This window comes from Mauremys reevesii, linkage group 5, assembly GCF_016161935.1.
Source record: "Mauremys reevesii isolate NIE-2019 linkage group 5, ASM1616193v1, whole genome shotgun sequence".
NCBI classification, from domain to species: Eukaryota; Metazoa; Chordata; order Testudines; family Geoemydidae; genus Mauremys; species Mauremys reevesii.
The window spans coordinates 118,770,744-118,793,536 of record NC_052627.1 but is presented as its reverse complement, the minus strand read 5'-3'; the positions used below and the strand labels follow the sequence as shown (position 1 = coordinate 118,793,536).

General features: G+C 39.6%; 1 protein-coding gene across 7 annotated transcripts in view; it reads left to right on the top strand.

Moving 5' to 3' along the window:
• Positions 1 to 22,793, top strand: part of HTT (huntingtin) — a 194,174-nt gene that overhangs the window by 134,348 nt on the left and 37,033 nt on the right. For 6 of the 7 annotated variants that reach the window (XM_039540905.1, XM_039540908.1, XM_039540907.1 and 3 more), the window contains 11 exons: positions 4,774 to 4,896; positions 5,992 to 6,205; positions 6,402 to 6,547; positions 7,145 to 7,322; positions 7,619 to 7,714; positions 8,359 to 8,543; positions 11,512 to 11,638; positions 18,852 to 18,952; positions 21,017 to 21,171; positions 21,633 to 21,772; positions 21,987 to 22,069. In XM_039540905.1, the coding sequence (XP_039396839.1) occupies positions 4,774 to 4,896; positions 5,992 to 6,205; positions 6,402 to 6,547; positions 7,145 to 7,322; positions 7,619 to 7,714; positions 8,359 to 8,543; positions 11,512 to 11,638; positions 18,852 to 18,952; positions 21,017 to 21,171; positions 21,633 to 21,772; positions 21,987 to 22,069 (1,548 nt within the window). The remainder of the gene's footprint in view (positions 1 to 4,773; positions 4,897 to 5,991; positions 6,206 to 6,401; positions 6,548 to 7,144; positions 7,323 to 7,618; positions 7,715 to 8,358; positions 8,544 to 11,511; positions 11,639 to 18,851; positions 18,953 to 21,016; positions 21,172 to 21,632; positions 21,773 to 21,986; positions 22,070 to 22,793) is intronic. The other variant, XR_005599204.1, reaches the window with a different exon arrangement.

Here is a 22,793-nt window from a genome sequence, read left to right as displayed (position 1 = left end):
CCATATTTAGAATATTTCATAGGAAAACACATCTGCTATCTGTGCTATAACAAGCTTTTATTAGTAAAATATGTCTACGAATGAAGCTTTTTTTTAATCCCCATATGGTGCTCTGTGTACAAATCTGAATAATGTGGTAAATATCAGCTACCTATTCTTAAATTCTGCATTTAACCAAATATCACGCACATACATTTATATCTAATTGTGATAAACTTACTGTTTTGTGCAGTTCTTTTAATTTAAACTTTTTAGCCTGTAATATTGATGAAGAGATGCATGTTATGTCTATTTGCAAGAGACTGTTTGTTTTTGTCCATTTGCTACTTCAGAACGGTTCACTGGTTCCTTAATAGACTTATAGGTACCATCTTTCTCATCTCTGACCACCTCAGCTGTGCTTTTGCTCTTTGTCTTCCTAGTTTGAAAGTAAACAAGACAGTGACTTGCCTCAGTGCAGTCCCTAGTTTAGCCATTGGGTCAGCAAATCCACACAGTTCCTGGCTCCCAACAGCTGATGTCTTATTTAGGCATTAGCCTATCATCTGGTACTCTTTGCAGTCCTCTATCGGCCTACCGTGTTCATGTCCTACAAGAGTCTCCAGCAGCTTTGAGGCTAGCATGTCTTGGTCTTATCTGAAACTGCATCCTACTCAACAGGATCTGATCCATTCACTGTGGGGCATATGTGCAGCTCCACTCATCTGTGTCGCACAGCCAGTCTACCTACTATCTTTCTTCATGTCTAGTATAGGACACTATTCCACTCTAGGGGCAAGAGAGGGAAATGAAGTGGTCCTTGTTCCCTCAGCCAAGGCACCTCCTGAACACTTCAGTCCTATACTCCTTTGGTTCCCAATTAAACAACCGTCCCCTGTGTTGGGATCCTCACCCCAGCCACTTCCATCGACCTGGTAGTCTCTTTAGTTGGGTTTTTCCAGGATTCCCTTCCCTACCTTCCTTGTGTTTCAGTTAGACCAGAGTATTGATGACATGCTTCCCCTCAGTGGTGACCTGCCCTACGTGGTCTCAGGCTTTATCCCGTCCACATCTGACGACTCCTCCTCCTCCTCCTCCTCCTCCTCCTCCTCCTCACTTAGTATGGCCCTTTCTAGAGTGTATTTCTCAGAAACTCCTTCTCCTCCTCTGACCCTGACTGTTTTTTCCCCTTCCACCCTACACCAATGAACATATGAGAAACTACTCCAGAAATTTCAAATAACATGAGAACTATTGGAAATACAATACCACATCCTTCATAGATAGAGAGCTTTCTCCTTCTAACTTCTTCCAGCTCTTCAGAGTCCAAGTAGGCTGAAGACATGAATTTTGACTCTGCATTGGAAAGGTTAGTTGGCAAAAATCCACTCCATCCTAGATCTTCGAGGAACCCCCAAAATATTGTAAATGAGGGAAATTAGATCAGCTCTACCAGTGTACAACAAAAAGATTGTTGGTTGAGTGGCTCTACTTCACTTGGAAAAAAAGGAATCCACTAGACATATGTCAGAAGCTCTATAGAATCCAACAGGACAGTTTCTCTACATTTACTGTCATCTGAGGTGACTATGTCTACCTCTGCTGAAGTGAAACAATTTCCTTACGAAGGGCAGCCACTCACAGACGTTGTAGACAAGCTTAATGAACATTCCCTCAGCAGGTTTTATGAAACTTCTGCTTAAGTGCCAAAGTGCTCAAAGCAGCTATGATCTGATGGTCACCTTCATGGTTTTTGTCATAAATTTGACAGGTTTCAGCTTTGTCAAAACAAAAGGTTGTTGGTACCGAGGCTCTTAAAACTTTCCTTAAATACCTGCTCTCTCTCCCATTCTTTGTCCATAGTATTTCATATTGCATAGTCTATTTCTTATATCAGTTCCCTTCTACATTCCACCATTATGAAGCATAATATCTCAATATGCAATTGGGACGGACTCCACCTCCAGAAACACTTAGTCAAAGCTCCCTTTAATGGGCTCAAGCTATTTGGAGAGACCTTTGATACAGTTATCAAGGAACTTACTGATCTAGCATGCTTCAACTCCCAAAACAGGAAAAGGAAACCCCTCCCCCCCATATGTCTGAGATCCAATTGTCCAGGGAGAATACTTGTATCCCTTTCATTGCTTAGTTTGAGTCAGAGGTTTCACAGTGAAACCCTTAGCATTTTCATTGTAGAGGAAATGGAGGTTCTTCCTTCATTGTTTGGACCAGTTCAGATGGGTTATGAAACGGATTTAATTTGTCTGTTCAAAGTTCTTCTTTCACCCCATGCTACATTGCTATCTCCCTCCCATGTTGTCCTTGAAAGACACGCTCCTTGAAACAGTTAACAAACTGTTACAAACCCAGCACTATGGCTGTTCAACCTGTCCGAGAGGAATCTGCTTGCTCCTGTTGTTTTATGGTGACCCCAAAGAGGTATTTTGAATCATCTTGGATCTCGCCCCCACCCATCCCTAGCAAATCCATTTGAGAAGTCCAGGTTCAGAGTTCAACCACTTGCTCTTTTAATCCATAATCTCAGAGTAAATTCCTTTGGAACTAAGAGACCTACGTCTACATCTCCATCCAACCTGCTCAGACAACACCCCTCAGTTTTTCACAGAACAAAATGACTTCCAGAATGAGGATCTCCCCTTTGATCTTCCATCTGTTTCTCAGATTACTGCAAAGATGAATGGTCATAGTGACTGTAATACTGAGGAAAGAAGGAATCCAGAGCTTTCATTAATTGGAGGACCTACTTATCAAGGCAGTTCCTTTCAAATAGACTGATTTAACTTTTAAGCCCTGTCAGTTCTCTAAGGCATGGCTTTGTAGTAAACTGGGACAAGTTCCCTTGTTCCCATGAAGGATCTTTTAGGTCTTTGGAACGTTTCCCCACCTCCAGGAGTCTGGTTCTGCTTTGTTTGCAAAGCACAGAAACTTCAAGATGTCCATTCATGTTTTCTCAGTGGCTAATTCTGCAACACCTACATAAACTGGCAGGGTGGTACTATGAGTATCTTCCTCTTCTTTAGTTCAGAACCTCGTAGATTTTGTCTAGGAGCACTCACCTATCCATTTCAGTAACAAGTACGCCGGGCAAGCTGAATGTGCAAGCAAATTGACTGAACCCAGAAACTTCCTTCCAAGAGAATGACAATTGGGAGGTGCTGTTTTTGGTATTTGTTAAATGGGATGTCCACCAGATAAATCTTTTTGTATTTTTGTTCCACACATTGAAGCCCTTAAACTTGGCTAGTAGATGCTTTTATTTTTCAGTTGGTTGTGCCCTTTGACTATATGCTTTCTCACCACTTCTCCATTTGCTGAGGATTGCCAGCATGCTCTGGAGAAATTGGGCCAAAATTATTCCTACAGCTCCCTATTGGACCTGAAGACCTTGTTTCTCAGTTTGCTTCAGGTGGTTAATCTGAGCAGTGGCCACTTCAAAGATTTTCTGCAACAGGATCTGGACCTTAATCCAGCCCTTGGCAACCTCAGTTTAGCAGCATCAAAGATAACAGGTTGATTCTGCAGACCTTTGACTACTCTGCTGCTGTTGTGAACTTTCTCTTATAGCCAAAGAAAAATTTCACAGTTCTAAGCATATCAGTATCTGAGTTACACTATTCTGTTAGTGTTTCAGCAAGAATGATTCCCTTTAGGTTTTTGTCATCCATTCAGAAGATGTTTTCAATCTAGACCGTTGTGAATACTCTGTAATGCCAGGTGTAGGCCCTTTTGTCCTTGAACATTACTTTAAAAATGAGGTTTAATTTATATCCCTGCGTATCCTGGTTTTCTTCACTGAGAGACTGACTGGATGTGTTACCACCAGGTATTCAGTATAGTGAGACATAGTCTGGAGTTTCTAGGCTCTTCCAGATATACCCTTGACCGAAAACTCATAGTCCCCTATCACCCTAAAAGTAAACTTCCTTATTGTAGTTGCATAGGTACACCAAATCAGTGCACATTCTTGCAAGAAATACTATATTCAGATTTTCACCAAAAAGGTGGCTGTTCAATTTTTTTCCTGAATTTCTCCTTAAAATATTGTTCTCTCTTCTCATTAACCAGGAAATTGGCTTTTCCTCTTTTTGCCTGAGCCTTTTTGCACTAAGAAGGTTACTGTTCACTCCTTAATATCCCTAGGGCTATCAGATTCTATTTAGATAGGCTAGCTCCCTTCTGTAATACTGGCACCTGTTTACAATTAAAACGGCACCAAAAAGAGAGAGAAAATTTTAAAGGCCATCTTGTATTAAGTCTGCCATTGCAAATTTTAGTTTCCACAAGTTTTCCACTTGGGTCACAGGCCTCACTCCACTAGACCCATAGATACTTTATAATGAGGAAATCTGAAGTGCTAGGACTTGGTCCTCATTCCTTTACCAAGCATTCCTAGATAAACGCTATCTTCTGTTTGATTTTACAGGCTTGCTTTCTTTATGTTAAAAAATTGCATATAATTTTGCATTTCATTCTAATTTTTACTCCCATGACTTGTCTTTATCATTTATGTGCATTACAGTGTGTCTAGTTGACCTCGTCTTGCCTAGATGAGATGACACCTAATAGTCTCTTAGAGTTTCAGTGCTTAAATCGAAATATATAGAGCTCTCTCCACAGATAGAAGTAGGCATGGTTAATCCAATAATTCTGGATTGGCAAAGGGACAGTCTTTGAGAAGACTAATTAGTGGGTAAAACAAAATTGAACTATTTTCTAACTCTGTCAAAAGTAAATGTGTAGTAAATTTCTTTTCTTTTTTTTTCTTTAAAGGACTGGTATGTATCACTAGTCAGATCACAGTGCTGGGTCAGGTCAGACTCTGCACTGCTGGAAGGTGCAGAGCTGGTGAATAGGATACCTCAGCCTGAACTAAACTCCTTCATGACCAGTAAGGTAATTTCTCTCACAATGAGAAGAGGAGAATTTAAGATGACACTTGCTAAAAATTGTAACATTTATTAAGTGTCCCTATTCATATTACTGTTAATGACCAAATTAGACTATTAAAAAATAAATTAAAAAATTCTTTAAATTGTACTTAGTAGTTTGTTGACTTTTTTTGTTTTACTGAGCTTGGACAATAGCACTTTGAGCTCCCAATTGAAAGGTGCTCTAGATAGCCAAGTGCATTAAATATTATTAAGGCTTTGAGTCTGTCACGGACGTCATGGATTCTGTGACTTTCCAGGACCTCCGTGACTTCGGCAGCCAGTGCATGCAGCAGGGGTGCCCGGGGCCACTGTCCCCACCCCTCCTGAGCACCAGCAGCGCCTCAGTCAGGGGTGTTTATAGTACAAGTCATGGACAGGTCACTGGCTGTAAACTTTGGTTTATTGCCATGACTTTTACTAAAAATACCCATGTCTAAATCTGAGTCTTAATTATTATCTTTCTCCCTGATCTCTCCCCTCCTCTCCTCCAAGCATGCTCGCTCTCTCTCTTTCACTCGCCTGGGAGTCAACATGGAATGATTTGTGTCAGAAACCTCATGCTCTGTGGGGCTGCCCAGTTCCATGAACCCGTCCCAGCTGTCACCACCCAGCTCACTGCACTCTGGCTGTGCCCTGTGCGCCCTGAGCTGCATGCTGTGGAGCTCTCTCCTGGCCACTGGGAATTTTTAAAATCAGGTCCAGGCATCTTAAATTAGACACCCAAAATTAGTTTATACTTTTGACCTTAATCTCTGTCTCAGTTTCCCATCTGTAAACTGATTAGTTTCCAAGTTCTAATCAGTTAAAACTCACAGAAAACTCTAGTTTTATTCAGATTAGGTGCTGAAAATTTGGGACAGATGGCATTTTCCACACAAAATAAAGTTGGAATCCAGTTTTCAGTGTGAACCAGAACACAACCTTAACTGTGGCAATCACAGTGGCTCTTCCATAATGTTGCTCTGTTAATTTGCATAGTATTACCGAAATGCTTTAATTTTCTTTCTCCATGGAAATGTGTTGTTTCTAAACTTTTATATACCATTTGTGATTTCAGGAGTTCAACTTAAGCTTATTAGCTCCCTGTTTAAGTCTTGGCATGAACGAAATCTCAGAAGACCAAAAGAGCAGCCTCTTTGAAACTGCCCATAGGGTAACCCTAGACCACGTGTGTAACATTGTTCAAAAACTTCCTGCCAGCCATCAAGTTTTTCAGCCATTGCAGCCAGCTGAGACTTCAGCCTATTGGAGCAAGCTAAGCGATATTTTTGGTAATACAAAATAAAGGTCTTATTCTCTTAATCATACTGTATAACAATGTTATCACAATAAGTCAATTCTCTAATGGGATCAAAGATTCTCAGCAGTAAAATATTTTGCCCAAAATGTTTTCTGTTAAAGAAAATGTTAACCATGATGAGTTTTATTTCAAGCCTCTAGATTTTACCCTGACATTTTATTTTATAGGAGACACGATGCTGTATCAGACTGTGATGAAACTCTCTCGTGCACTGGCTCAGTATTTGTCGTTACTCTCTAAATTACCAGCATCTCTCTGTATTCCACCTGACAAAGAGAGTGACATCCTGAAGTTTGTAGTAATGTCATTAGAGGTAAGAGAGTAAGTGTAATAAAAGGTGTAACAGAATGTTTACAAATATGTTCCGTTTCCCTTTAACTTTGAAGATTCAATGGGAGTTCCGTAGGTCTAGAAGCATTTCTGGGCTCTAGGTTAATGTATAAGCATGAATTTCCAATATTAGTTCATTCAGTGGTTACTCTTTTGTGTCAGAATATATTCTACACATCAGGTGAAATTTAGCAGAAGATATGGGACAAAAAACCTGGGATCTTTTGGGTTTTTTTGGGAGGGTTGGGGGTTGTTTTTTGTTTTTTAAGGGACACTTATCACTGCAACTAAGAGAGTCTGGCTGAGGGACAGGGAGGTCTTGACAGTTTGGAAAGAAGCACTGTGGGGCTTGTTGAGAAGATGAATAAACATGATAGTTTACTCAATATAGTGCTTATAACTTTTTTCCTAGTTGGAACTTTTTGAACTAGTGACATGCTAATTTAATGTAACAAGAAAAATGAACCCTGCTAGTTTTGGTAGCTGCAAATATATGTAATTATGTGGATAAAAATAATTGGATCTCATATTTTTGCATATGGGGACAGTTTGATATAATGGAAAACTTTTTCTTGTACAGGCACTGTCATGGCATTTAATACATGAACAGATTCCTCTAAGTATAGATCTTCAAGCTGCTTTGGAATGCTGCTGCCTAACATTACAGCAACCTGGTCTCTGGAATTTGCTGGCTTCTGCAGTGTATGTGACACAGGCTTGCTCCCTAATTAATTGTGTCAGATTTATAATAGAGGCAGGTGAGTTAAATTTGCACAAATATGGAAGATGTTCTGAATAAACCAGCAAACCTCACTGATCCTAGGCTAAGAATCCTGAAGAAATGCAGAATTTTCTCTAACTGTCCTTTGAATTTTTTCTTTGCCAAATGTATTTCCACCATAGAAATTAACTTTTTATTTTTTATTTACCTTTGAACTTGCCAGATATCTTGCCAATACAAGTGCTGCTTTGACAATTTTGTGAAAGGATTAAAACTGAGAAATAATATTGATAATAGGTTTTTCAAATGTTTCTCTGTATTTATCTGATTTAGTTGCAATTGAACCTGGAAACCAGCTTCTTAGTCCAGAAAGGAAGAAGAATACTTCAAAAGGGGTCAGTGAGGATGAAGTTGATTCAAATGCTCAAAGTAAGTAAACAATGAAGTTCTAGTTTGCATGCAGTTTTGCATAGTTTGTAGAAAAATTGCCAGATTTTCCTCCTTATTTCCAGTTAAAAGCAAAAAGAAGCTGATTGAGTCATATCTGCACTAAGGAATTATTTCAAAAAATTCTCACTGTTGGTTAAGCTTGCATTACTGTTAGAAAGTTGGGACCTCTCTAGAACAGTTCTCCGACCACAGCAGCCATTTGCAGTACTGTAGTGATTGGGTGTGCTCTGTGCAGATTTAACTGACACTGTGTCAGTGGAACACTCTTTGAAAAGTGTTATGAGAACCTTAAGTTGAATCTGGACCGATAGTGTAAAAACTATTAATTTGTCATCTGAAGGATGCCAACTTCAACACTGTGTTTGGGGTTCCTTCGTGCGGGAGTCACAACTTCATCTTCTGCATTGCACTGTCTCGGGTATGAGTACAAGTCTGGGTGTGGGACTAGGACTTACTGTGATGATATGGCTCATCTGACATTCAGACTCCACTTTAGTTGGTTAGAAATAGGCTTATTCTTACTGGAGTATTTGTGTCCTCTTACATCTTTAGATTTGTATGCATTTTGTATATATTTACAATATTTTACACTAAACTTCTTTGTTTTTCTCTCAACTCAAAAGCGAAATATATTACAACAGCTTGTGAAATGGTGGCTGAAATGGTGGAGTGTTTACAGACTGTCTTGACGTGCGGACATAAGAGAAACAACAGTATCCCAGCATTTCTCACTCCTGTCCTTAAGAACATAATCATCAGCTTGGGTAGACTGCCTCTAGTAAACAGCTACACAAGAGTACCTCCCTTGGTATGTGCTTTACGGTTTATTTCCTCAGTAGATGAAAAATACTGGCCATTTTTGGATAAAATGAATATAATAATTTACTAGATCTTCAGTCTTTACACTCAGATTTGGTTGTCCCCTTTTGTCCTTTTTTTCCCCCCCTCCTTTAAATAGCGCCTGGTAATACTAGCTTTAAAAATATTTTCAAATATGAATGTCTTCTGTGGAGAGAGAGGTTTGGTTAGAATTATGGGATCCTTTGAGAGTTCCTTGAGATTCTGTTTGAAACAGTTCCATCTAGTACTTAATAAAAATCAGGTATCAGAGGGGTAGCCGTGTTAGTCTGGTTCTGTAGAAGCAGCAAAGAATCCTGTGGCACCTTATAGATTAACAGACGTTTTGCAGCATGAGCTTTCGTGGGTGAATACCCACTTCTTCGGATGCAAGCAGTGGAAATTTCCAGGGGCAGGTGTATATATAAGCAGAACCAGTTTCTCCTCCCTTGGTTTTCACACCTCAGCTGCTGGAACAGGTCCTCATCCTCCCTGATTGATCTAACCTCGTTATCTCTAGCTTGCTTCTTGCTTGCTTATATATACACCTGCCCCTGGAAATTTCCACTGCTTGCATCCGAAGAAGTGGGTATTCACCCACGAAAAGCTCATGCTGCAAAACGTCTGTTAGTCTATAAGGTGCCACAGGATTCTTTGCTGCTTCTAATAAAAATCAGGACTCTTGGATTTTGTTCACATTTGCTGCTGGCTAACTGTAAACTGGGCAAGGTATTTAGCCCTTCTAGTGCTTAGTTAATATACCTGTAAAATGGCTAGAGAAATACTTCAGAGTTGTTGCAAGATTTCTTAATATTTTTAAAGGACTTTAAGATCCTCTGATTAAAAGTACAAAGCAGAATTATCAGAAGCATTTTTAGCTATTGTGGGGGAAAGTGTTTTTGAATCTGCATATACTGGTGTTTCTCAACACTTTGTGGCATCCAGGTTGTCAAAACACTTTTTTTTCCCCTCTTGAGTTCACTTTCTGCTTTATGCTACCCTTTGCATGTGGAATATCTTCCCTTAATTTAATCTGAGAGGCCACAATCTCTCCTTTAAATCCTTCCCTCAAAAGTGTTTACATTGTACTGTCAAATAATAGTGGGTAGGTAGAGGGCTTATTTTAAAAGTATATGATTTATATGAAGGATTGGGGAAGAGTGGTGGTGTTTGATTTATAATCTTAAATCTTTTGGGGCAAAGAGTGAGTTATACCGGGAGTCCTCGGACTTACGACACAATTCATTCCTCAGAATTGCGTTGTAAGTCGAAACTGCTTTTCCCATAGAAATCAATGGTATGAAGGGGGAATTGGTTCGTGAACCAACACTTGATATGCTATTTTTGCCACAATAACCCAGATTTTTTTACTAAATCAATTATAGATGACTAATGTTGCAACATCAGTGTATTTACTGTACACTGTATTTTGTAAACAGCATTCAGATAAACACAAACTCACATATGCTGCTCAGAATGCTAGCAACACAGGCTCAGAAAGCCATGGCACACATGCTGAGCCTCAGCCAATCACTGTTCAGATTTTCTGATTGGCTGAGCCCGGGGTCAGGAGCCAATCAAAAACGAGCACCAACCCTACCTGGCAACAAGCTCCCCTTCTGCCTCGAAGCCAAGCAGCAGTGACCCCTTCCAGCGCAACCAGGAAGTGATTTCAAGTAAACTTTATGCTAATCGAGCATCAAAAGGGTGAAACAGGCATCATAGGGGTGAAACGGGCAGTCAGTTGAAAAGCGTAAGTGGTGTCTGACGTAAGTCAGGCGTCGTAATTCCGAGAACTCCCTGTATTTGGAAAGAACTTTGCACATTGTTGGCACCACTGTAATCCAGATTAATGATGTGAGATTGGTTTGATGTCAGTTTGGTATGTGAAACATGGAACTTCCAAGTTTTGCTTACTTCCGTTAAATTTAACATCTTATTTTGAAATGCTGCCTTTTGGGAGGAAGGTTTAATTGATTTTTGGGTCCTCTGAGACTAGATGGGCTTCTAACCATTAAATATAGGTTTTGTGCATAATATCTTAATTACACAGTTCAGGTTTTAAGGAGAACATGGAATCCTTTAAATTTCAAAGCAATTACTAGGCACTGCTTCTCTTTCTTTCTACTGGCCTAGTGTCAGTACTATGCACTATTACTCAGGTAGACCAAATTCATAACTGATTTTAGGACTTCTGAACCTCAGTCCAGTGTGGAGAGAGAGAGAGAGAGAGAGAGAGATGTGCTGTGTGGTTTCTAAGTGAAGAATTTGGGATTTACCACTTTCAGATACCTATTTCTGAAATGATGTAAGGGTAGAAAAGAAACCTTGGCTTTTTTATTTACCAAAAGTTTCCCTGTCTGACAACTTTCAGTAAAGAGGAAGAAGTGTAAGAAGTCTGCTACTAGAAACAGAAAAAAAAAAAAGAAAAAAAAAAGTTTAAACACTTTTTAGTAACAAGATTATCCACTTGTTTTTGTTATTGTTGGAAGAGTTGAGTAATTTTCACTCAGTTATTAGCAAGTTATGTAACACGTACCGTGAAAAAGACTGTCAAAAATATAGTAGGCACATAAAAGTATACCTCTACCCCAATATAACGCTGTCCTCGGGAGCCAAAAAAAATCTTACCGCGTTATAGGTGAAACCGCGTTATATCGAACTTGCTTTGATCTGCCAGAGCGTGCAGCCCTGCCCCCCTGGAGCTCTGCTTTACCATGTTATATCCCAATTCGTGTTATATCAGGTCACGTTATATCAGGGTAGAGGTGTACTATTTGAATTTAGAATCTTTTTACAAATCCTTTGTGCATTAGGATGGGTTATCATTACTATTGGTATCTTGCTATATTTAATTCCAAATGTGATGATCATTGCTGTAATATTAATATAACATTTACTATTTTAAAATAATTAATATCCTTTTTATATTCCAACAGGTCTGGAAACTAGGCTGGTCACCAAAACCTGCAGGTGATTTTGGCACAGCTTTTCCAGAAATTCCTGTAGAATTTCTTCAAGAAAAAGAAATCTTTAAAGAGTTCATCTATCGCATTAATACATTGGGTAGGTAGACAACATGTTTATGGTTCTTTTGAATACTTATTAGAAATAGCTATCAGAAGTATGTAAATTCATAGTTTGGAATATAGATCAAGGAACAACCTATGATTATGATAAAAGATAGACCGGGGTAGGCAACCATAGGCGGCACGCGAGCTGATTTTCAGTGGCACTTACACTGCCTGGGTCCTGGCCACCGGTCTGGGGGGCACTGCATTTTAATTTAATTTTAAATGAAGCTTCTTAAACATTTAAAAAACCTTATTTACTTTACATACAATAAAAGTTTAGTTATATATTATAGACTTGTAGAAAGAGAACTTCTAAAAATGTTAAAATGTATTACTGGCAGGTGAAACCTTAAATTAGAGTGAATAAATGAAGACTCGGCACAGCACTTCTGCTGACCCCTAAGATAGACCATCGCTGTTTACCCGAATGTGTTGGAGGACAGAAAGAAATGTGGATAGGTGGTGGGACATTTTTAGTGTCTTTGATACATGATGGAGCACTTGATCTTGTGTCAGATAAACAAGTTTTGGGTATATGAGCTTCAGATAAACTAGGTTTCATTATAAAAGCAAAAATGAAGTATAATATTTGATTTCTTCTCAAACTAAAATAGGAAAGAATTACTCTGGGTTGAAACTAAACCAAAATATCCTGTGATCATGATTTCATCTTTCCCTTTCAGAGAGCAGGGATCAAATACTGCGTAATTCCCAAACTAAAATGAATGCATTGGTCTCTTCCTAATTGTGGGGGGAAGAGTGGGTGGTATATACGTATGTATGTATATCAGCGTTATGAAAAAAATTCCCAAACAATTCAGTTTTGGTACTTCATTGACTATCATTTTCTATGTAACAGTGGAATAGTGGATATTGCAGAGCAGGATAGAATTACTGTAATTCAGTGAGCACTAAATTCAGCTCAGAATTGTAATATGAAATTTTAGTAGTACAGAGATTTAACTTTGGTATTGCCAATTCCTTGTTCCTTGTATTCTATAGAAATACCCATTGTTTTTTTCCTGCAACACACCATTACTGTTAGATATATCAATCACAATTCAGGGCAGCTGCACCTATCTTCTCTCTATGGTCCAGCAAGGGAACTCACTCTTAGGCTTCTGGCTCCCTAGCTGTTACTTCTCTTGGGCGGAGACATGCTTCTGTCTTTCCTGACTGATTTATTTCCAGGCTGCACAGTTCCCTACTTAAATTGTGAATTCCCAGCAAGGCAGACTGCCTCAGCAGGTCTTTGCCTTCCTCCCTCAGGGACTATAAACAGTGTACTGCTCATGCTTCAGTTACTACGTAGCAATTTCTAAGCTAGTACATTTATTCTTAAGGTGAAAGTATTACAGAAAAACATATTAAAACAATAAAAGAAGCTACACACTGCTAATAAGCTTACTGGCCCCTGTGAATCTGAGAGTGTCTTCTTTATATTGTTTGGGTCTTTAATCTGTCCTCCTGTAACCGACGATCAGCAGATATCAGGTCCCCTCCTCATGGCATAGCTTCCAAAGTATGAGTTTTGAAGTAGAAAACGTGCATTCTTCGAATGCTGTCCCTGTGGGTGCTCCACTGTAGGTGTCTGTGCGTCCCGGTGTCATTGATAGGAGACTTGATAGCAGTGTCTGGTCGGGGTGCATGTGCCCCAGTAGCCGCCTTGTGGTGCTGGCCCCCCTCATTTCCTTCTCATCCATCCTTGGCTGCAGACTGAGCTCCATGAGCAGTGTCTGAAATAGAGCAAAACAAAATACATTAGATAGTAGAGTTAATAGGTAGCTATAGGTAGTGGATAGCGTAGATTTAGTATTAAGTATCAGTTTCAAACCAGTTATCCCCCAAAAAAACTAACAAAAAAAATTTGGTGTTCTTTATAAATAGTTTATACAAAAAAATTAGTAAAATAATGCCAGGCTCACCTGGGTTCAAAAGATGCCTTTCTCAGATGGACACTTGTTTAAGGAAGTGATGCCAATCTCAGATGGACACTCGCAGTGCATTCATTGCTTAGGAGAGAGACACGTCCCTCAGAAATGCACACGCTGGAGCAATCTCAAAGCCAGAGCGAGGAGAGACAGGGATCTGAGACTAAAAATGATTTTGTTGGAAAAATCCCTTACTCCTCCATTGGACAGTAATAAGAACCAGAGAGAAGATTCTCCAGGAACCTCCTCTCTGGACAGGGAAAGCACCCTAACCTCCAGAAAATCAAGGAAAAGGGATGCCTCACCCTTGCAGAAAGAGATGTTAAAGGGAACTGTTTCCAGCTGATGGCCAGCAGGGGTAGCACGCTCGACACTTTGGGCATATCTGGCACTGGCCGCACCGCGAGCACGAATGATAGAGAGGGAGTCGAGTGGAAGGCATAAGACTGCCGCCTCCTCCACAGCACCACCAACCCCAAGGAAGGACCCGGTGCCGACGATACCTAAACCGGTGATGTAACCTCCCAGTACAGATTCCATTGGAGCAGTTATCAATAAAGATGAGACCAGCCACATCAGTACCGACTAAAGCGACACACAAGAGGTCGGTACCGAAGCAAGTGCTCAAACAGATATATACAGCACCAATGACCTCAGCCCTGATCAGACCAATAACATCAATACCAGGGGCTCCTATACTTGGCACTGACAACTCCCCAGTACCGTTGGCACCGATAAACCAAGACCTTCTCTAGTGAGGAGGAAGATGATATGGAGGAGGGAGTATTCTACTCAGATCACTCCTCCCCCCTCCGGTGCCAAACCTCAACCATCACTTACAAATACTAAACTACGCCCATGCAGAGACATGCCACCATGGTTGACCAACTCATGGATGTGCCCACCCTTACCATTCCCAATGCAGTGGGCACACGGGGCTCCATGGGTGATGTACAGAGTGCAAATGCAACGGGGACATGCCTCTTAAAGGAAGCAAATATGACCACCTACAGTGACAGTCACAGAACCATTGGAGGCACCTGAGGAAACTATAGAGGACTTGGACGATACACAAGAACTGCCACCGGAACACAACTTCTCTTCATCACCAGATGAGTCAGTCATGCCTCCTTCAACCACGGTGATAGATGATCCAAAACAATTCCAAGAATTGCAGCTGTATCTGCATTTCACCACAAGACAGAAGGATTTATAGCCTTTAGGCATCCAATCACCAAATGATTACTTTTATAGGAATTAAAAACATGTACTTTGTGGTCTGCAAACCAACACCAGCATGGGATCTAAACTTCGTACTTAAGAGCCTCACCAAAGCCCCATTCAACCCCTTGCTACCTGCTCGCTACTACATTTATCAATGAAGGTAGCATTCCTCGTAGCGATCATATCAGCACGCAGCGTGAGCGAGATCGGGGCCTTTATGGCCCATCCGCCTTACACTGTATTCTTTAAAGACGAAGTGACTTTGAGACCACACCTAAGGTAACCTCATCATTTCACATCAATAAATCTATACATTTCCCTGCGTTCTACCCTAAACCACAAAGGTCTACTCAGGAATCCGTGCTACACACACTAGATGTTAGACGAGCACTAGCACTCTATCTAGATAGAACAAAACATTTCCATAAGTTATCAAGACTCTTCATATCCACCACGGAATGATCAAAAGGCACAGCCATCTCAAAACAGAAATTGTCTAAATGGATTTCAAATTGCAAACAAATATTACCAACAACAGAAGAGAGAACCCCCATTACCCAGAGGATTAGGGCCATAGAATCATAGAATATCAGGGTTGGAAGGGACCTCAGGGAGGTCATCTAGTCCAACCCCCTGCTCAAAGCAGGACCAATTCCCAACTAAATTATCCCAGCCAGGGCTTTGTCAAGCCTGACGTTAAAAACCTCTAAGGAAGGAGATTCCATCACCTCCCTAGGTAACCCATTCCAGTGCTTCACCACTCTCCTAGTGAAAAAGTTTTTCCTAATATCCAACCTAAACCTCCCCCACTGCAACTTGAGACCATTACTCCTTGTTCTGTCATCAGGTACCACTGAGAACAGTCTAGATCCATCCTCTTTGGAACCCCCTTTCAGGTAGTTGAAAGCAGCTATCAAATCCCTCCTCATTCTTCTCTTTTGCAGACTGAACAATCCCAGTTCCCTCAGCCTCTCCTCATAAGTCATGTGCTCCAGCCCCCTAATCATTTTTGTTACTCTCTGCTGGACTCTTTCCAATTTCTCCACATCCTCCTTGTAGTGTGGGGCCCAAAACTGGACACAGTACTCCAGATGAGGCCTCACCAATGTCGAATAGAGGGGAATGATCACATCCCTCGATCTGCTGGCAATGCCCCTACTTATACAGTCCAAAATGCCATTTGCCTTCTTGGCAACAAGGGCACACTGTTGACTCATATCCAGCTTCTCGTCCACTATAACCCCTAGGTCCTTTTCTGCAGAACTGCTTCCTAGCCATTCGGTCCCTAGTCTGTAACAGTGAATGGGATTCTTCCGTCCTAAGTGCAGGACTCTGCACTTGTCCTTGTTGAACCTCATCAGGTTTCTTTTGGCCCAATCCTCTAATTTGTCTACTTTCCTCTGTATGCTATCAATTCAGTGAGAGCCATTTCTACCTCAACAGCATTTCTGCATAACGTACCAATCAAATAAATATGCCAGGCTGCAACCTGGGTCTCAGTACACGTGTTCACAAACCACTATGCAATCACAAAAGATTCTGAGGCAGATGCAATACTAGGTCTTACGGTACTATCATCGACTATCTAACCTACTCCGGAACCCAACCAGCCATAATGGGGTACTGCTCTACAGTCCCCTACAGTGGAGCACCCACATGGACAGCGCTCGAAGAAGAGAGGGTTACTCACCTTGTGCAGTGACTGAGGTTCTTTGAGATGTGTCCCCCTGTGGGTGCTCCACTACCCACCCTCCTCCCCTCTATTCTGGAGTTCTAAATAGGAGCATTACGGTAGAGAAGGAACAGAGGGGGGCTAGGATGCGCGAGCACTAATGGCACCACAAGGCGGCTACTGCACATGTTCGCCCCGACCAGACAGTGCTACCAAAAATCTCCAATCAGCGGTGCCGGGATGCACCGTCACCTACAGTGGAGCACCCACAGGGGGATACATCTCGAAGAATCTCAGTTACTGCACAAGGTGAGTAACCCTCTCTTCCCTTCCCCTCCCCCCCCCCAGGTATTTCCTAGTAAACCCACTTAACTTGAAAAGTTCAAATTATTTCAAATATTCCTTTGAACCTCATAACAGTTCCCAGGGTTTGCATTAGTCAGGTCTCCTCCCTAGACTCGTTACTTAGAATCCCACAATAATACATAACATTTGCATTTTGAATACGAGCCCCTAAGATACTTAAACTTAATTCAAAAAGGTTTTATCCAGGTTATTGCAGTAAAATTAGCATAACTGTCGCAGTGCCATGAAGTTGTTTTTTATGTTTGGCACTGACATTGTCAGGCTGTGCCACTTCTGTCTCACCACACTGGCTAACAAGAATATTCCAGTCCTGGATTCAGCAACCAGACATTAGACTTAATGATGAACGGTTGTTTAAAACCAATTTAATCAAACAAAAGGGTTATTCTGATCCCAAAGGACCAGTCACGTACCCAGGTCAATATATAACTCAGATCTTACCCAAGAATCACGCTGTTGCCAATCCTTTAGTATCTAAAATCTAAAGGTTTATTTATAAAAAGAAAGCAAGTTGAGAGTTAAAATTGGTTACAGGTATCAAATACATACAATAATTGCAAAGTTCTTGGATCAGACTTGTAGCAGTGATGGAATAAACTGCTGGCTTAAGTCTCTGGTTGCTTCAAAATCATTGGAAAGTCCTCGGTCCTTTGGTTAGAATGCTCCCATTAGTATAAGTCTATAGTCCAGAGGTTTGAGCAGGCAAGAAGCAAAATGAAGCTGTTTCCAGGGCCTTTTATAGCTTCTGCCAACTGAAGGGAAAACCTGTTGTTCTAGTTTGTGGAAAATTACAGGTAAGAAGATGGTGTTTGGAGTCACATGGGCAAGTCACATGGGCATGCATGCTTTACTTAGTCAGGGTAATGGTCGCTGCTATACTCTAGTTAGAATGTTCACATGAAAGTCCATCAGGTGTGGATGGGCATCTTCCATGGTCCATTGTGAGTTAAGTGTTCCTTGATGGGCCATTTAACTTGAATAGTCCCTTCAAGATGTGCAGCTTAAATACCGGTGTTATCACAGGAACAAACATTTGAAATACAGGTACATAGTTAATATTCATAACTTCAGATACAAATATGATACGTGCATACAAATAGCATAATCACATTCAGCAAATCATAACCTTTCCATAGCCACCTTACTTCACATACTTTGTACAAGATTTGTTGAAATTATATAGCAGTGGTAGCAACAATGATCTACATAGTCATATTTTAATCAGATAATATCACACAAGGCTCATTAAAAAGAGCAATGGAGGCAGTTAGTAAAATGAATGGGTCTTTCCCACCAAATGAGATTTGGAAGGCTGCAACATAGAATTCTCCGTGCACTTACAAAAGACCATTGTTTGGATAACACATCACAGAAGAAGATGTATTTGACTGATTTATGATTTAAGTCTGTATCCTGTTTGATCACTCTGTACGCTGAGTTGGAAGAATGTTCTCATATTTTATTTATTTTATATGTAAACTTTAGTAGTCAGGGATCTATTTGGGAAACCTTTGCATTATTTGAATTGTGTTTAAAAAAAAAAAAACCCTCTTCTTCTGGGAATGAGCTTCCACTGAGAGCTATATATTTTTTTAGGGTCATTTGGGACCCTCTAGACATTTCTACCCTGCAGAAATGGACAATTTTGGATGCCTATTTATTTATTTATGAAAACCCTGTTCTCAAATTTTTGTTCATTGAGGTTTTATTGCTTTTAAACTATAAAATCAAAAACTAGAATTGTGTCTGAAAAACAAATCAGAATAGGATCATTTACGTACGCATGTTCAGAATCCAGTTTAGGTAAGAGATTGACATTTTTTAAAATAGAATTGAACAAACTTAGGTTACAACAGTTATAAAAATGACTTAAATTGAAAGGGAACCAGTGTGAAATTATTTCTGTGGACATTACGTCTCATTTTAAAATGCTGTTCCACATTTGTAATAAAAGCTAGTTTATAGTTGCATTGAAGTAGTAAATAGCCTTATACCTTTGAATGTGTTCATAGGGTGGACTAGCCGTACCCAGTTTGAAGAAACCTGGGCTACTCTCCTTGGTGTGCTTGTAACTCAACCAATTGTAATGGACCAAGAAGAAAGTCAACAAGAGGTAAAGCCATTCAGTGACATGTTTATGTAGTATAAATGCTTTTCCTTATTGGTAGACCCTTGCCCACTGTAATACTGCAAGATGACTTCCTTTTATAATTAACATTTACCTTCTCGGCTAAAGTCTCTGCCTGTAGGTAAATGGTTTTGGAAAGTTTGAGGAAAAAATTCAACCATTTTTGAGTTACAGATAAATGAAAGAAGTACACTTCAAACCCTAATTATGGTAATACAGATGCTTAATTTTATTAAGCGCAGGCAGAAATCACCAAAAGATTACAAGAAACCTATTATTGCATCAGAAAAAGGCTGCATCTTTATAAACAAACTCAGGAAATGAACTAATTAAGGTTCCAACAGCAACAATAATTTGGTCAGATTACACATGATATTTTCTATTCCTGTTTTAGTGTTAAAAAGTAGCTTGATACAGTACTGTTTGTTGTAAGATTTATATCACAAAGTGAGCAGGATGTGTAATGTAGCCCAGTCACTGTTGCTGTTGTATCCTGAACTAACCCATAGACGTCATAGATGGAGAAACCCGCTATGTGGTCCATCTCCCTGCACTTACAGGCAGCTTGAAAGTACTGTATCAATAAGGTCCTTAAATATGTTTTACTGCAGCATATTTAACAGACAAGGTTATTGAAATTGAACACTTACAAAGTGCTGCAATGCAAACAACTTATTGGAAAATAAATGTAAACTAAAAAGAATAAATATGAATGAATTAGGAAAGGTTGGTGCAGGCAGAATGGGGAGAAAGGATGGGCCAGTGGCTAGGTCACTAGCCTGGGACTTTGGGTGATCTAAGTTCAATTTGCTGCCCACCACAGACTTCCTTTGTGATCTCGGACAAGTCATGTGGTCTCTCCGTGCCTCAGTTCCCATCTATAAAATGGGGGCATGTTTACCTACTTCACAGACGGTAAATACATTAAAGATTGGGGATGCTCTGATACTATGGCAATGGGAGTCATATTTTTTTTAAATTGAAGAAATGAGTATCTAAGATAAATGTATAGAATGGAAAAGATTGCTGAATACAGCAAAATTTGGAAAAATTGTTAATGTCTTAAGTAACAGTTTTCTTAAGGTGAAAGCATTACAGAGGAAATGTTAAAAACAATAAAAGAACCTTCACAATTGCTAGCTAATAAGCTTACCAGAGATCACCCGTCTTCCCCAATCTCCAACCAGGGTTCTGTTTGCTGTCAGTCCTTCCAACCCTTCTCTAAGGCTTGGGGCCCTCCCTTTGGCCAGAAGGTCCTGTCCATTTGCAGGATCAGAAAGACTGCCCTAAATCAATTTAAATTCATTTATACAAGTCCTTTTCTGGCCAGCTGGTCTTTAGAGAATCCAGTTGTAACTGGTATATGCAAGTCTCCCCAGGTTGTGGTCCCTCTTAGCAAGTGTTATAGCCTGAGTGAATTTGCTTAATCACTCCCACATACACTGTTCTTAGTTCCTGGAGGGCTGTGGTCTCCTCCCCCACGAAATTGCATACAATCCTTGGCCCACAGTGATATATAAACTTAATACAGTAAGATTTCACATAATTCAATAAGGTTTGACAAGGATATTGCAGAAAATTGTCATATTTGTCACAGTAGTTATTGACTTGAGCATAAATGTATATCATTTAGTTATGATGGATTATATTATTGCAACTTAATCAGTATCTAAAAAGTGATCACAAAAACTTGGGAATGGATCCATCTGAATTTAGACGCAACATGAAAGTAAGTGGATGGTTCTGAAAATATTAAAAAATCTCTATCACGAGATTGTAGTTTAAATACTTATAATTATATTTAGTTCCCAAAGAATATGAGGCGTCATACAAACAACAACATAGATCAGGAGATTGATGTGGTGGCCAAAGTTCTGGTCAGGAAGAAATCTACACTCTCACCAGAAACATTGCCAGAGTCTTTAGGGTGTTGCTTTCCACGGAAGTATTGAGAGAGCATCTGTAGCATCAAGCGATATGTTACATTGGTTTTGGTGGAGCTTACGATTTTCCATTTTCACTTTCACATAGAGTATGTTCACTTTACAGGAAGACACAGAGAGGACCCAAATTAATGTTCTTGCAGTACAAGCCATAACCTCCTTGGTGCTGAGTGCAATGACAATACCAGTTGCAGGCAATCCAGCAATTAGCTGCTTGGAACAGCAGCCCCGCAATAAAGCTTTAAAAGTTCTGGATACCAGGTATTATTTCACCTGTTCTGAAAGCACATGAATGTATATTGATAGCTTGATGTAGAGTTATGCACAAGATAGCTTATTCTATTAACAGCACTAATATAGACATGTGGTGTATAATATAGATGTGAATATGTGTGTATATATACATACACACGTTATATTTTGTAAACCCCAAAATGAAACACTACACTATGAGTACATTTACTTTTAAATATAGCTACATCTCTTTTGTTGGCAGAGCAGTTGTCCGATGAAAGCTCTTAATGTTTTTCTAAGCTAAATATGGAAGGAACCCTAAATATCACAGTAAACCTTAAGCTCAGGCAAAATTTCAGACTTGTTTAAAAACAGTTAAGTGAATATGCAGCTAGGATAGTAAACTAGTAATTTTCATACTTAATTTTATAGGCAAATGCTGGAAAAAACATCTTAAGCCATTAATGTGCTTTCTTCTGCACTTTCAGGTTTGGGAGAAAGTTAAGTGTTATCAGAGGAATTGTGGAACAAGAAATCCAAGCAATGATATCTAAGAGGGATAATATTGCCACGCACCATTTTTATCAAGCATGGGACCCTGTTCCATCACTTTCTCCTGCTACCACAGGTGTGTGTGCAATGGTCATTTATACCAATAATTCTTCAGTCCTGCAGTGAATGAAATGATGGCTGCTTGCTGAAAAAAGTAACTTTTATATGTGATAGAAAAATCAATTACAGGAATTACCATATACACTATTCTGAACAAATAATGTAGAAAAAAAGTAGTTTTCAGGTTTATTGGGCATTTGTTTAAAAAGTCCTTTGTCTTTTTATTTTAGGTGGTCTTATCAGCCATGAAAAGCTTTTACTGCAGATCAATACTGAGCGAGAAATGGGAAACATGGGCTATAAACTAGGACAGGTTTGTTCAAGTTAATACATCAAGCCCAAACTTTTTAAAACTTTTTTGTCTTTATTCTCAAAAATCCAGTTTAAGAAGCATTGCTTAACATCCAATTTAGATTTAGTAAACTAAGGACAATCTTAAATCCTGACTGAAAACAAAACAAGTGAGGTTTTTTTGAGTTGTAAATAAATTTCCTAGCTAGGGAGCACAAGTCCTCCACCAGGGTTCATTGAATACTTGTTAGCACCAAGTATAATGCCTTATCAATAATTCTGATGTTTAAATTCATATTTCATTCCATGACTAAATTTAAACTCCTTTTGGAAAAATAGTATTCCATTTTAAAAAGGCACAAATGCATTAGCAAAAACTTCTTAATTTCAAATACTTAATTTAAATAACATTACTATCACTGTTAAAAGATCTAAATTGCCCAAGTTAGTATTTCCAAGTAAGATATGGAAAATATCAGATTTATGTTGTCTGTCTCTAGGACCCTTGCTTCCCCCTTTATTAGTTGGGAATATTTTAACTTGCTGGATGTCATATTACTGTCCATTAGCAAGGCATTTGTATTTCCTACAAGAAAATCATTACAGCTATAATATAACAATAATACCAGCATTTTTATTGTAGGACTAGTAGTGCAAAAGTTCTGACTGAGAAGGAACTTCTATTACAAACTACCATTTTTAGGTACTTACTGTCACTGTTCAGGGCAACTGCACTTGTATTCCAC